This window comes from Scyliorhinus torazame, chromosome 9, assembly GCF_047496885.1.
Source record: "Scyliorhinus torazame isolate Kashiwa2021f chromosome 9, sScyTor2.1, whole genome shotgun sequence".
Taxonomy (NCBI): Eukaryota; Metazoa; Chordata; class Chondrichthyes; order Carcharhiniformes; family Scyliorhinidae; genus Scyliorhinus; species Scyliorhinus torazame.
In genome coordinates this window covers 187,970,961-187,987,632 of record NC_092715.1, presented here as the reverse complement: position 1 = coordinate 187,987,632, position 16,672 = coordinate 187,970,961, and the positions used below count along the sequence as shown (strand labels likewise).

The following is a 16,672-nucleotide window of genomic DNA, read 5'->3' as shown; positions in this document are numbered from 1 at the left end:
TGCGTTAATTGGCTGGGTAGGAATGTCCTATTTTTTGTGCCCAGAGCATACCTGGGCAATTTTTCATGTTGCCAGGAAAATGCCAGTGTTCCGGCATACTGGAAGTTTCGCAAGGGATGCGGTTAGTTTTGGAGCACAGGGCAGATGGCCATGTAATGATAATGTCACTCGACTAGTGATCCAGAAGCCCAGATTAATGTTCTCAGGACACGGGTTCGAGCTGGTTGAGTTAATAGTTCTCCCACAGCATTAAGTGCATGAAGATGTTATCTATGTCAGTGATAAATTATGGTCCATATTGACCCAAATAGTCATTGTGCACATATACAGGAGGGTTTTTATTCAACAAATAACAAGATTTACAAATAAATTGATGGTCCCCAGCTCTAACACAACAATCAATCCATTTAAGTTTACATATGAAATATCTTTAAACAAGTTAATTTCCACTTATATCCCAGAGTTTTCTCCCATTGTTGTTTAAGACAGATTCAATGCATTTCTTACAATTGTTTACACTTTGATACAGATTCATCTTTTTTCTAAAGCTCCAGAACATTTTATTTTACAATTATTTCAAATGTTCCTCTAATCATCAGTTTGGTTTGCGCAGTCGCTTTACAATGGGTGAATCACCTGCAACAAATCCTTGTTTACACCAAACTTCAGGCAAGGGTTGGAAGTGAAGCAAGAGCAGCTACAAATAGTCTTTTTCCCTAAAACTCCAATGACAGCTAAAATGCTTTTCAAGTGAGCCAGTCTATCAATTGGTCATGTGGACTCTTGCAAGCAAAATTACCTCTAAATTAACCATATATGCATTGTTATTCCTTGTGATACATTTGCATTAATATTTTCTCACTACAAGTTAATACAATAAAGCTTAGCTCTTTTATCAAAAATGCAACATTTTATCGACCATAAAAATATTCCAAGGTTCATGAGAAAATGTCAATTTTGTATTTGTAAATTTTTTTTAAACGTTTTGTTTTACACAGAAGCCTGCAATGATTAAATGTGAATTGAACTTTGCATGTTTTGAATATGCTTTATTAAAATGTGTTAATTGAAACCACAACCCTTTGAAAGTGTTTATGTACAATAAAAGGGAGAATTCTAACTCTCCCCAATTTGCCAGAATGGTGCAGGATCAGTTAAAATGGAGCAGCTCCATTTCCCAGCAATCTTATCACTGCTGATTTTGGTGGAAGGTGAGGCTCTGACAAGGGCCTCATTAGTAAATGCAAATTGAGGTCCTACGATGTACATCGGATCCTCATGAAATTTTGGCCCCTGCTAAGTGGAGCATCCGCCACAGCTAAACCCTCTACGCAACCACCCAACTTTTCGCCCCAGGTGAAGCTATTCTGCCAGGACCTAGGGTCTGATTACCCCATTTCACTTCAAACCTTGCTGCCATTGGCCTTCTCTCGATGCTGTTGCATGGTCTCCAGATTACCTGATTTTCATCTATTGCCAGCTGCTGCTTTCCACTGGAAATGGCTAAGTAGCCAACCCACCCGTGTGAGGTTGCCATCCACTCCTGCCACCTTCCTTCTGGTAGTCAATGCCAGCCCTACATTTGTCACATTTGAAGTGGTATGGTTTGATTTTTCCAAGTCAGCAATTTTGATCAATGCCATTCCCTTCCAGAACTTTGGAGAGTAGCCAAAGATAACCTTGTGTTAATGTTAACATACAAAATGCATACTGAATCTGTTATAAATATAGAAATTGGATGGATGGGTGCACGATGTAGAAAACCGGATAGATATGCTTTACATATTAGTGAACCGTACAGATTTGGAAATTTCTAGCTTTGATCCTTGGTTTATGATGAGTTAACTGAACTCACCCAGGATAGCAGTAGAGTGTGGCAAATGGCATTACTGCCTCTGGGCAACAAATAGAAATGTATCAGCTAGGAATCGGTTTCCGACTCTGAAAAATGCAACTCTGTCAATGTCAGATGAACACAGAGTCAGGGACAAATGTGTTTTTCCCCTATGACTAAATGACTTAACTGTGCAATATTGACTTACATTTATACAGCATTTTTCACAACCACTTGATGTCTCAAAGTGTTTTACACCAATTACTTACTTTTGGAAAGCAATGACTATTGTAATGTAGGAACCTAATATACAGACAGAAAACTCCCGTAAACAGCATTGTGATAATGACCAGATGATCTATTTATTTTATATGATTTTGTTTGAGGGATAACAATTGGCTGGGAAACCACCGCTAACTCCCCTAATCCTTTCTAAAATAAGGACATGGGATCTTTTGCATTCACCCAAGGGGAGGTGGGGCCTCAATTTAATATCTGATCCAAGAGACTGCAACTCTGGCTGTGCAGTGCTCCTTCAGTAATATACTGGAGTCTCAGGCTTGATTTTAGTAGTTAAACCCTGGGGTGATACTTCAACCCAAAACCTTGAGAGGCAAGACTGTTATCCACTGAACCACAGATGATATTTTTGCTTGAATATGAATATTAAAGTTTTATTCCGGGAGGAGGACTCAAATTGCAAACTTCAGGTACAGGTAGACAAAAGCTTATGTTGGTCATGTGCGACCTATTTGTACCAGGCATTGTATGACCTACCTAGTGATACTTAAGTGGGTGTTTCTCAAGGGTTTCTAAAGAAACCCTTATCATTTATATTTGTGGCGCAGGTGGTATGCTCCTGGGGGCCACAACGCTTTCCATCCACTGCCAGCACTTTCAAGGTCCATCCTGCTATTACCTCCGACCCAGACCCTGCTTGCCGGCCAGCACCGCATACAAAGCAACTCATTTCCCACCCTTCCAGAATGGTAAACTTGCAACAGAGCATCTAGAGCTCATGGGTGACATATACATGAGATCCAAAGCTAAATTTGGCTCTGGCTTCAGGCTAGTATGGACCAAAGGATGCAGCAATGGCTCTGCCAACCTGATGTTATTTGGGCAAATGTGTTAAAGGGATAAGGGCAACAGATGGGAAGGTAGATTTGAGGCCAGGAAGAGATCAGCCATGATCTGATTGAATGGCGGAGAAGGCTTGAAGGGCTGAACTGCCTACTTCTGCTCCTTATTCCGATGTTCCTATGTTCTCAGCCTAGGTTTTCAAAATGGAATGAAGTGTTTTCTGCCACAGTTCTTTGGACAGTTACTTCAGAACTTTTAAGGTATGATCAGCAGTTTTCTGACAGTGACCACTTTTGTATTGGTTCTGAGTGGCGTTCACTATTGTTTCCTATCTTGCGTTTTAAGAAAACCTTTGGAACAGTCTTTAAGCATTTCAATTCCTTTTCACTGTTCAGTGAATAATTGCCGATTTTCTCCATCATTCACCCATTCTTATTTCTCCTTTCCTGGATCCTGTCCAAGTCACCAGAGTTTCAAACCCTAAGTCCTAAAACTTTGGTGTATGTCTGTAAATCCAATGTATTCAAATGTTCTAAATCAATAATTAGACCCTTACAATACACAACAAATAAATTAAATTAAAATGGTATCTGGCATTGTGCTCTGGACTACACCATACATTCCTTGCTGAACTCCACATTACTTTAATCATGGATAAATAAGTTAATAAGTAATTTTATTTCAGGAAGAAAGATCAAGCAAAGATGTTTCTATCTTCAGCACTATTGATGTTTTCTGTAAGATCAACACCTTTCCATGATAAATAAACAAAAAACTCTCTTAAGAGTAGAACAAATGAGAAAGAGAAAATGGCAGAATCTAAAAAGATGCAAAAGATGAAAATAAAGTCAGAAGCAAAATACTGCAAATTCTGTAAATCTGAGACAAAAACAAAAATTGCTGCAAATTCTAATCAAGACCGACATAATCTGTGGAGAGGAGAAAACAGCATCAACATTTCAGGTGAGCAGGTTTTATCTCTCCACAGGCGTTGCCTGATCTGCTGAGTAATTGCAGCATTTTCTCTTTTCATATCAGATGAAATTTATGTAATGTACACACCATTGCTTCTCCTGTCAGTTATTCACAGTAAAATCAAGATCAATTTCCAGAAATGCAGTTGCCAGAGATCAAATTGTTGGTTGTTTATAACATCTCAAGTTGGGATGGTGTTTGGGCAATTAATTCCTAAAACAGGAACCAGAATAAATAATTCACACACTAATATTGTTCCAAACCTGAAAGCAAATCTCAACTGCTGAGATGCATTGACTACTGTTAGCTCAGATTACACCAGAAAGTTTACTCTATCTTTACGAACTTGGAGCAGCAGCATGCCAATAGCAGCAATGTACATAAGTCCTGCATTGTACAGCACATGTATACCTAGCCTAGTATAGTGGCATCTAAGTTTTGGAAAATGCCAGTAAACTCATTATGTGCAGCCAACATAATCAGGCCACACAAAGGTATTAACTAAATATTGGTATGTCATCTGCCAATTTCTGGTTGGAACATCTGTGTAGTCCAATTCAGGCTGTTGTTTGTATGTAGGTATTATTAGTGCTCCATGAACAGTGGCTTCGTAAAATCGTGAAGCGAATTGTTTATTTTGGAGGTCCTTATTCATATTGGAACCAACATAAGGTGGATGAATTTCCTTGGGGTTTCTTGCACTCTGTTGCCAGGATGTCAGCAGAAACCTGTCAGAAACTGTTAATGAACACAAACAGGGTTTCCATCAAACTTCTGCTGAAGTTCGAAACAGAAACTCCTGAGGGAATTTATGCCAAATGCTATTCCATTGTCATAACACTACGTTGGTCAGTCCTTTGCGGAATGCATGCAGTCAGAATCATTTTCAATTCATCTGCCTGGCCTGGGGTTTTAACATCAATGTCAGGTAATGTAAGTTGCATGGATACTAATGTAAGTGTATAACATATTATTGTAACTGGCTAATTGGTCATAATAGGCAAATAGACTTTAAGGCTGGTTTCAGACAGATTTCACTGCACATGCAATACCATAACAATTAATTCCTCTCAACATTAAAAGCTATACTTGCACTCTTTGAGACATTGTTTAGAACATATTGGCAACCTAGAATGATTATGAGATAGACTAATTGAGAGTTAAGACAACAGCATAAGCCTAAGCACACATTTAAGAATGATTATCTGAATTATGATTTAGGATTGCTACCCAATATTAATTCTGGGCATCTAATATTTGTTTGTATTTTTACAGAATGTAACATTTTAATTTCAAGGAGAGCTTATTCAGTTTTGGCTTTGTTTCAGTTCCCACAGCTGTCTTGCATGACTGCTCTAGCTCACTCCATACATTCAGAATGGAGTATTAACCTACCTTGCTTGCAAGCAAATGAAGGAATAAATTTGCAGTTGATTATCAGGGTATTCAGTAGTCAGTGTATATTATATTTTCAAATATTTATCTTAAGGTACTCATTGTTGATGAGAATAAATTTATGAATTGATTCAAATTTACAGCTTTGCAAGATAATCCTTATGTATATCCTATTCACAAATAGTCATTCTCAACTCATTCTTACTCAATCAAAATTGTGATGTTTCTGTGACAGCTACAGGGTCCGATTTATCTCCATCAAATGCCCCATTAATGTATGATTCTTTTATCTTTGCTTCATCTTTCTCAGAAGTTTCCAAAGCAAATGGATTCACTATATTCATGCCACTTTGGACATCCCCTTGTTGCAATTCTTTTCCAGACAACTTCTCCACAATTCCAGCTCCAAAAGAATCTCCAAGTACATTCACCATAGTCCGAAACCGATCCCTGAAAAAGCAAACACAAAGAGGTCACGGATCAGAGTAGACAGACTGAGTGTACAAAACGAGGCTATCCACCATTGACCATCCTGTCTGCAAAAAGACATGTTCCGAAGTAATCTGGACATCCACTTTTGGAATAATCTGCAATCAAATACTCTGAAATATAATTCTCTCTGTTTAGTTTATGCTGTCAATTTCTCAGTTTCTTTGGCATACAAATATTTGACTTTTGTGTTGCTATTCTTTTGAGTTCAGCATCAACAGTCCCTTGTGTAAGTGGATCTCATGCCTCCAATGATCCTGACTACACCCCTCTGCTGCTTAGTAGTTACCTAAACAATAACACAACCCAGAAATCATAAAATATACTTGTGCATTCTGCTGTTGCAATCTTCCACACACCATGTGCATTCATCTACATTCAGGAAAGAGATCCTAGCAATCCAACAAATTGGTTTTATTTTACATGGAATCAGAATACAGTTCTCACAAGTGAGATCCATTAATTTTGTTCCATCAAAATAAAAAGGGTGTGCACTTTATTGACACTCTAGTTCAAAAGGAAACCTTGAAGCTAATTAATCAGCAACTGAAATAACTTTCTATTTTGATGATAAACTCCATGGGCACCTAATCTGTCCGAGAGATTGGTAGCGAGAAAAAGATTGTTGTTGCTTGCTGTCTGTTCAGTAGGTCTCACAAAAAAATTCTGAGTCTTATATGGTTGAACATTAACTGTTTATTGATAATACATAACTATGTACATATATACAGGATGTAGCTACAAACTAACTCCATGCTTGCTTCTACACAGTTCTCTGTCCAGTTCAAAATTGACCCTAGCCTTGGGTCATGTGTCACTTGACATCACACTGTGGGCGGTACTGTGCCCAGTCCCAAATTAGCCATTGCCATGCCTGATACTCTGATACTACACCTTCCTCCAAGTCTTTACCCAATGTATTTATATAACAATAGTGCTGCCCCTTCTCCCCCTGTCAAGTCTCTGACTTGATAAATTCAGATGGTCTAGAAACTTGACGGTTCTTCCAGATCTAATTCTGGTCACATTCAGAAGAGTGGTAGGCTGTATTAATTTGGGCAACCTTCGTTGATTCAGAGTTTGAGTTGTAATCTTTGTTTCTGGCCTTGATGTATTCTTTTGATACTCTTTTTCTGCTCCTTAAGAGTTGAATTTCTCTTTGTAACTCCCCATCTACTATACTCGGGGACCACCGCTTGTCCCATTCTTTCTGGAGAGTGTTCACCTGTTTTTTACTTTACTGTGTTGTCCACTGTGATCTTTGTCGGAATTCAAGGTATCTGTCCTTGTCGTTTGGATGTTCCTCTGCAGTGGGCTCACTTTGCAGTTTGGATTTTATCACTGTGTTCTTCTGTGTGTCTTGGTGCTTCGACTAGATTGTGCTCCTGTGAGTTGGTGGTCGCATGTTTATTGCTCTAGCATTGTCTTGCAGCTTGTTAGGTTGACTGGAAGTTGCATTGTCTAGGGAAGAAGTTGTCACAATTTCAGGGTCCTACCCAATTCCTTCAATGAGTCTGAGCCCAGAAGATGCAGACTTCTGGCTGCTGGTGTCAAGTTGCGATACTTGCAAAGTTCTAGTGGTGTGGAAGCAGCACTGAGAGTCACATCTCAGGCGGGATTCTCCCTTCTGACGGCAGAGTATTGACGCCGTCGTAAAATCCGGAGAGTTTTACGACGATGTCATCGGACCCCTAAGCGTAGCGATCCTCTGCCGTACAGGGGGCCAGCATGGCACTGGAGCGACTCACGCTGCTCCAGCTGCCGATACCGGCATCAAACGGGCACCACGGGTTGGTGCATGCGCGATGCGGCCGGCGTGAACTCGCGCATGCGCGGTAGCTTCCTTGTCCACACCGGCCCCGACACAACATGGCGTAGGGCTACAGGGGCCGGCGCGGAGTAAAAGAGGCCCCCACCAGGAGAAGCCGGCCCGCCAATCAGTAGGCCCCGATTGCGGGCCAGGCCATGATGGAGCCCCCCCACCCCACCGGGGTCGGATCCCCCCTCCCCCCCACCAGGCCGCCCCCGACAGGATGGACGCCGCGGTCCCGCCAGGTAAAACCACATGTGAATGCCGCCAGCGGGACTCGGGCTACCTTGGCGACCACTCGGCCCAACCCGTGCGGAGGGGGCTGCTCGACTGGCGCCATGCCGACGCCAATTCTCCGGTGACCGGAGAATCGGTGGACCGGCGTCGGGGCGTCGTCGAGTGAATTGTGCCCGGCCTGGCGATTCTCTGAGCCGGCCCCGGGGTCAGAAAATCCTGCCCCTCATCCCGAGGATTACAAACCAGTGCTGCAAAAATTACAAATGTCTGGCCAGGACAGACAAGGCAACACTTTGGCCACTAAGCTCTTTTTTTTATCTTGAGCACTCCTACTATCACACCATTCTTCAACTTCTAAAAGTAATGGTTTCACATTTAGCCTTTCACAAAGTGCTCTGAATAAGGAGCATTAACTTGGAATTTTCGAGCGTGATGACCCATTTCCCTAACAGCAGTTACTGATGTCCCTAAAAGACCTTTCTTTCACTTCAACAAGTTGATAACACGATGGGCGTGAGTCAAATGAAACATTTTTAAATGTCATTTTGGGCAGGTTTGCTGGGTGTTCCTCGACGGACACGTTGGTGAGATCGCGGCCCATATTCAATGCCACTTAGTGCCGCAAATAAGCCTGCAGGAGCTTCTCGTCATTACTGGCTGTCTCGCTGTCTGATTCGCTGGACTCGTACCTCAGCTTCTTCCGTTAACAAGGGGGATCTGCTTTTGAATGCTTCCTCAGCTTTCAATCCCAGTCAACACACACAAGCATGGCAGCACACAGACCTTCTCCTTGCTTTGGGGAGGCTGACTCGGGAAGCTTCGCAACCCTGTGAATGAGAGGGGGGGGCATCCTGCTTGCCCGAGATGGTCAGAAGGCAAGCAGGAGGGTGAGCGATGCTGCCTGGGAGGCAGTGGCAGAATTTGTCAGTGTGGACAGTTTGGCAGGTGGACTGCCATACAATGTCGGAAGAAGACCGACGACTTCCACCGAACTGCAAGGGTAAGTTACCACCTCTCTCCTGGTATCAGTTCCGCCTGCCCTCAAATTCCAAACCCTTCCAACTGTTCCAGAGTCTATAGAATCCCTGAAGATGACCACCAATGCATCCACAATTTCTAGAGCCACTTGCTTAAGTACTCTGGGCTGTAGATTATCAGGTCCTGGGGATTTATCAGCCTTCAGTCCAATCAATTTCCCCAACACCATTTCTAATATTTATCTTCTTCAGTTCCTCCCTCTCACTAAACTCTGCGTTCCCCAACATTTCTGGTATCTTACTTGTGTCCTCATTTGTGAAGACAGAGCCAAAGTATGTATTTAGTTGCTCAGCCATTTATACATTATACATTCCGTTGTTTCTGATTGTAAGGGACCTACATTTGTCTTCACCAGTTCTTTCTCTTCACGTACCTATAAAAACATTTGCAGACAGTTTTTATGTTCCCTGCAAGCTTACTCCCATACTCTATTTTCCCCTTCTTAATCAATCCTTTGGTCTTTTCTGAATTCTAAAATGCTCCCAATCCTCAGACCTGTTGTTTATCTTGGCCAATTTGTATGCTTCTTCCTTGGATCGAATACTATCTCCAATTTCCCTTGTAAGCCTTGGATTGACCACCTTTATGTGGGGCAGCACGGTAGCACAAGTGGATATCACTGTGGCTTCACAGCACCAGGGTCCCAGGTTTGATTCCCTGCTGGGTCACTGTCTGTGCGGAGTCTGCACGTTCTCCCCGTGTCAGCGTGAGTTTCCTCGGGTCCTCCGGTTTCCTCCCACAGTCCAAAGATGTGCAGGTTAGATGGTGGCCATGATAAATTGCCCTTATTGACCAAAAAGGTTAGGAGGGGTTATTGGGTTATGGGGATAGGGTGGAAGTGAGGGCTTAAGTGGGTCGGTGCAGACTCGATGTGCGGAATGGCCTCCTTCTGCTCTGTGTGTTCTATGTCCCTGTTTTACTTTTGTGCCTGATAGGAATAAACAATTGTTGCAGATCTCCCATGTGTTCCTCGAATGTTTGCCATTGCCTTTCCACTGTCATCCCTTTAAGTAAGGTTCTCCAATCGATCATGATTGGGGGGCGGGGGTGAATGGGGAGTGGGGAAGGAGGGAAGTCGTGGGGATGGATGGAATTAGGGGGGGTTGAGCTGACGGACATAGCCTCGTCCTATGAGAATCTGGTGAGGATGATGGCGTCCCCGATCCTCCGGCCATGTCGGACCCTTACCGCCACCTGTCCTCCATCCTCTGGCTCCTCCCTGGGCTCGTCCTCCAGTCCTTCCTGATCCATCTCCTTCTCATCCTCAGATGAGGCCGCAAGTCCCTCCTCCTCCTTCTACAGTATGTGGTCCCGCTCCTGTGCCAGGTTGTGGAGGGCTCAGCAGACCTCCACAATTTGGGAGAACCTCTGGGGGCGTACCACAGGGCATCACCAGAGCAGTCCAAGCATTGAAACCGCATTTGCAGCAGCCCAATGCACTGCTCAATGGCAGCATGGGTGGCAATATGGGTCTCCGGATCGGTCTGAGGTCTCCGCACCTGCATCATCAGTCATGAGCTCAGCAGGCATTCCTTATTGCCCCAAGAGCCACCAATTATCTTGGGGTTGAAGACACAGGGATTTCCGAATGTCCCAGGATGTAGCTGTCATGCACGTTCCCTGGGTAGCAGGCACACACATGCATGATATGGAGGCGCTATAGAAAAGGAAGGAAACAGCAACAGCAGCCTCCAGACATCTGAAACCACCAGCAGGGGCAAGCAGCAAACACAACCTGCAACTGTGAAGTGCCTTTACAACTAACCCAGTTAATTCATCATTTGCAATAGCCTTTGGCTGGTCACAGTCAAAGGGAATGAAATCGACTTTCATGAGAGAAGCTGCAGCAGGTCTATATTCTGCAAGTGTTTTGTTGGACAGACAGGCTGCAGCTGTGGTTGCCCCTGCCATTGGTCTCCACAACATTTAAAGATGGCTTGAAGGCCTCACAGCCACAAAGCCCCTCCCCCCGATCCAGGGGACCTGGAACGCTTTAGCCGCTTGACCAAGCCCAACCACCCCTCTCCCCCCCCCGAGCACTGGGCCAGCAACTCCAGTGCCCATGAACCGCATGCCGGTAAAGAGAAATGGCTATTTACCTCCTCACTTCCCCTCAGCAGCCACTGCGCCAGCTTTACATTTTTGAAAAGGAGTACTAAACGACGCTCATGTGACTTCCCGCTGGGTAGTCAGCCGGGTAATTCCCGGGAGGCCGCTGCATTCAACTTGTGAAGATGTACCACATTTTCAGTGAAAGCTAAATAGGCAGCCTATGGCTTTGGAGTTATAGCATCCAAAGCCTTAATAGATGAATGTTCGAGGTATATCATACATTAGCTCTGGCATTAATTTCAATTTTTAAAGGATGTGCAGGAAATAACAGGTGTGATTCTTAAGTCTGCAGTTCTCATTTAATGTAAACCAGGAACGCTTTTTGCAGACATCAGGGGCATAATTCTCCTACCCGCCCCGCCACATTTCTGCCCCGACTGGCGGCCTCTGCGGTCTTCGGGGGAGGACGCGGGGGGATCTGGCCCCGGGAGGTGCCCCCACGGTGGTCTGGCCCGCGATCGGGATCCACCGATCCGCGGGCGGGCCTGTGCCGTGGGGGCACTCTATTCCTCCACGTCAGCTGCTATTCCTCCGCCATGGCCGACGCGGAGATGAACCCCCCCTGCGCATGTGCTGGGATGACACCAGCCCACGCTGGCGCTCCCACGCATGCGCCAACTTGCGTCGGCCGGCGGAGGCCCTTTGGCGCTGGTTGGCGTGGCGCCAATCCCCTTCCCCGCCGGCCAGCGCAAACCAATCCGGGGCCGGCCTAGCCCCTGAAGGTGCGGCCCGACGCCGGAGTGGTTCATGCTACTCTTTGGCGCCTGGACCCCCCTCCCTGCCGGTTAGAACATAGAACATTACAGCGCAGTACAGGCCCTTCAGCCCTCGGTTCCTTTGGAACACCACACTTACAGAACCTACTGGTGATATCAGGTGACTCAGAAACCAACTCCAGAGACGCAGTTGATAGAAGCCACCATAAGAAGAAGGCACCTCAATCCCAAGAGATTTTTGTGGATAAGTAGTAAACTTTCTTGACTGGCTATCAGACTGCAACCAGGAGAAGTAAGAAATAAATAGGTAAAATAAAGAAACATGCAACTAACTAAAGGAAAACAGTTTTTGGAAACATCGGTTTCTGTTCAATTTGTGTTCATTATATATTAACTATATGCAGGTGGTGGCATTAAATGATGATTACTGGTGGTCCTATAAAAAGGAACAGACTGAAATTGTGATTGTTGGGCGAGGAGGTCCATGCTTGTAATATGCATCTCTGCAAATAAAGGCTTCTGAAAATATGTAAAGATTGGCCCCTGTTCTATCCTTCATCTGGAGTATATCACTAAGGACTTTATTAAAATAGAATGTGCACTGACATTGGGTTTTATTATTCATTGCAGCTTGAGCGATCCTGGAAAATGGTACATTTATTTGATGCTGGTGTGGTAAGTCGGACATCCATTATTGATATGCTCATGCAGAGGGAATTCTGTTGGCAGGTTGTAGGATTAAGGGAATGATAATTTATTTGAAGGTGGGAGGACAACCTGCATACAGTTAATATGAAATTAACACAAGAGACACCATTAGTACTCAGAAAAGAAGATTTTGGTAATGAAATGGGCTTTAATATCCTATGCAGCAATAGCTGCAAATATCAACTGCAGATTACTGTGACATTAACCTCCATTAATTATGCAGGTAATAAAGCTAGGGCTACCACCCCAGAAATGTTAACATCCAGATCTTTTTGAATGATGTAGTTGCAAAGTGTGCAGCAAATTACAAATATATATGCGGCAGATCAACCTGTTTATGGAGCAACAACTTTCTTTTAAAGCCATGCCTTAAAATCTAATAAAGGTATATATGCCTTGTGGTAGCACTCCTCTGCTACATTCATTAACCATGAGAACAATGGTAAACTATGTCACCCAGAAGCTATGGATCAGCATACTTAGTTTCCAATTGAGGGGCGAAATTCTCCGGAAACGGCGCGATGTCCGCCGACTGGCGCCCAAAACGGCGCAAATCAGTCGGGCATCGCGCCGCCCCAAAGGTGCGGAATGCTCCGCACCTTTGGGGGCCGAGCCCCAACCTTAAGGGGTTAGGTCGGCGCCGGACGAATTTCCGCCCTGCCAGCTGGCGGAAAAGGCCTTTGGTGCCCCGCCAGCTGGCGCGGAAATGACATCTCCGGGCGGCGCATGCACGGGAGCGTTAGCGGGCGCTGACGGCATTCCCATGCATGAGCATTGGAGGGAGTCTCTTCCACCTCCGCCATGGTGGAGACCGTGGCGAAGGCGGAAGGGAAAGAGTGTCCCCACGGCACAGGCCCGCCCGCGGATCGGTGGGCCACGATCGCGGGCCAGGCCACCGTGGGGGCACCCCCCGGGGCCAGGTCGCCCCGCGCCCCCCCCAGGACCCCACCCGCGCCGCCTTGTCCCGCCGGTAAGGTAGGTGGTTTAATCTACGATGCGGGACAGGCATTTTAGCGCAGGACTTCGGCCCATCCGGGCTGGAGAATCGCGGGGGGTGGCCTGCCAACCGGCGCGCCGCGATTCCCGCCCCCGCCGAATATCCGGTGGTGGAGAATTTGTCAACCGGCGGGGGCGGGATTCACGCCAGCCCCCGGCGATTCTCCGACCCGGCATGGGGTCGGAGAATCTCGCCCGAGAGGTCCACAAGTGCTAAATTTTGATCGATAGGTGCATCATGACAACTCTGAGCAGATTTCAAATTGACATTTTGACACATAAGAACATAGGAACTAGAAGCAGGAGTAGGCAATTCAGCCCCTCAAGCCTGCTCCGCCATTCAATACGATCATGGCTGATCGCACCTTGGCCTCAACTCCACTTTCCTGCCCCTTCTCGATAACCCTTCAACCCATCACTAATTAAGAATCTGTACATCTCCTCCTTAAATTTACCCAATATCCCGGCATCCACCACGCCGCGGATGGCATTCCACAGATTCATGACCATTTGAGAAGTAATTTTGCCTCATCTCTGGAGATGCGACCCATTATCCTAACACTATAACCTCTCATTCTAGATTGCCTCACAAGGTGAAACATCAACTCTATGTCTACTTTGTCAATACCTTTTGTCATCCTACATATCTCAATTTGAGCTCCCCTCATTCTTCTAAACTCTAGAGAGTATAGGCCTGTACTGCTCAATCTCTCTTCATAAGACAAATCCCTCATCTCTGGAATCAATCTAGTGAACCTCCTCTGTACTGCCTCCAATGCCACAACATCTCACTTCAAGTTATGAGACCAAACTGTACACAATACTCCAGGTGTGGTATCACCAATGCCTTGTATAGTTACAGCAACGCTTCCTTACTTTTATATTCTATTCCTTTAGCCATAAATACCTAAAAATTCCATTTACCTTCCTTGTTACTTGCTAAACCTACATACTAGTTTCCGCAATTCATGTATGAGGACATTCTTTGCACCGAAGCGCTCTGAAGTTTCTCTCCATTTAGATAATAAGTTGCCTTTCTATTTTTCCTACCAAAGGTAGATAACCTCACAATTATCCTCTTTAAAATCCATGTGCCAGATTTTGGTCCATTCACCCAACATATCCACATCCATTTGTAAATTTCTTATTTCCTTTTTGCAACTTACTACTTCAGCTATTTTAGTGTCAACTGAAAATTTGGCTATAGTACCTTCTATCCCTGCATTCAAGTCATTAATATAGATTGTAAATAGTTGGGGCATTAGGACCGAGCCCTGTGATACCCCACTACCTACATCCTGCCAACCAGAAAAGGAAGCATTTTGCCCAAATCTCTACATTCTGTTGGTTAGCCAGTCTTTTATACAAGCTAATAAATTACCCCTCGCCTCATGTGATCTTGCCTTGTGCATGAACCTTTTGTGCGGCATCTTATCAAATGTCTTCTGAAAGTACAGATACACTACATCTACAGATCCCCATTATGCACTTGGCTTGCTACATCTTCGAAGAACTCTGGCAAATTTGTCAAACACAATTTTCCCCTCATATAACCATCCTGAGTCTGATGGATTAAATTTTGACTTTCCAAATGTCCTGTTATTACTTTCTTAATAATGGATTCTAAAATTTCCCGACAATAGATGTTGTACTAACTGGTCTATAGTTTCCTACTCTCTGCCTCCCTCCCTTTTTGAATAAGGGTCCTTTATTAAATTTTTTTCAAACCACTGGAACGTTTCCCGCATCTAGGAAATTTTGGAATATTATAACCAATGAATCCATTATCTCCACTGTCACTTCCTTTACGACCCTCTGATGTAGGCCATCAGGCCCTGAGGACTTTCTTCAATTCCAATAGTTTCTTTAGTATGTTTTCCCTATTGATGATGATTGTTCTAAGTTCCTCCCTTTCTATTACCTTTGCATCATCTGTTACTATTAGGATGACACTCGTGTCCACCACCATGAAAACTGAGGTCCACTATTGGTTTAGTGTCTGCCATTTCTGTGTGCCCCACTATTAATTCCCCGTCTCATCCTGCAAGGGATCTGCATTCATGTTAGCTACTATCTTCCCTTTAATTTATTTATAAAAACTATCTTTTTTATATTTTGCGCTAGTTTTTTTCCATAATTACATTTTCTCTTTTTAGTGCTTTTTAGTAACCCTTTAATGATCTTTAAAAGTTTTCCAATCTTCCAGCCCGCCACTGGGGTTTGCAATATGTTATTCCTTAGTTTTTGTCTTTATGTTATCGTTAACTTCCTTGCTAAGCAATGTTTTTTCCTCCTCTTTCAACCTTTCTTCCTCTAAAATATATTTTGGTTGGGACAAATTGAATATCTCTTTAAACAACTATCACTGCTCATCAACTGTCCTACCTTTTAGTCTTCCTTCCCAGTCCACTAGGGCCAAATCTGTCCTCATGCTTATGTAATTACTTTTGTTTAACTCCACAATGCGAGTGTGGGACATCAGGGTGTGGAATTCTCCCAGCCCTGGGCGGGGCCGGAGAATCCCCGCGAACGGGCCACGCCGCCCCGACGCCGGCACGCGATTCTCCACAGATGGCGGCCTGTGGGGGGGAATGGGGTAGGAGGGCCTCCGATATGGCCTGGCCCGCGATCAGGGCCCACCGATCGGCGCGCTGGCCTCTGTGGCTAGGGGCCTCCTTTCCTATGCGCCGGCCCCTGTAGTCCTGCGCCATGTTGCGTCGGGGTCGGGGTGTTGAAGGAGGCCACTGTGCATGCGCACGTTGGCGCCGGCGCCACTGCGCATGTCCTCATTGGTGCCGGCGCAACCGTGGATCCCGCAGCGCATAGTTCGCGCCAGGATCGGCAGCTGGAGCATTTACGACGGCGTGGACACTCTGCCGCAGGATTGAAGAATCCCACCCCAGTTTCTCACCCTCAAACTGAATTTTGAATTCTACCATGCTATGATCATTCTTCCCTAGAGGATCCTTGACTATAAGGTCATTAATTAATCCCTAGTCATTACACAATACAAGATTCCGAACTGCCTCCTCCCTGGTTTGTTCCAGAACATATTGCTCCAAGAAACAATCTCTAATGCATTCAATGAACTCTATTGAGGCTACCTTAGCCAATCTGATTAATCCAGTCTAAGGAAGTCATAGTGGTTAGCGCAGCTGCCTCACAGTGCCAAGGCCCTGGGTTCTATTCTAGCCTTGGGTGATTGTGGCGCTTGCACATTCTCTCCGTGTCAGCGTGGGTTTCCTCCTGGTGATCCGGTTTCCTTACACAGCCCGTAGA

General features: G+C 44.9%; 1 protein-coding gene across 1 annotated transcript in view; it reads right to left on the bottom strand.

Moving 5' to 3' along the window:
- Positions 1-314: 314 nt before the first annotated feature.
- slc1a1 (solute carrier family 1 member 1) overlaps positions 315-16,672 on the bottom strand; it is a 112,397-nt gene continuing 96,039 nt past the window's right edge. Inside the window, exon 12 of the mRNA XM_072516904.1 lies at positions 315-5,737. Coding sequence (XP_072373005.1) covers positions 5,497-5,737 — 241 coding nt within the window. The 3' untranslated portion in view covers positions 315-5,496. The remainder of the gene's footprint in view (positions 5,738-16,672) is intronic.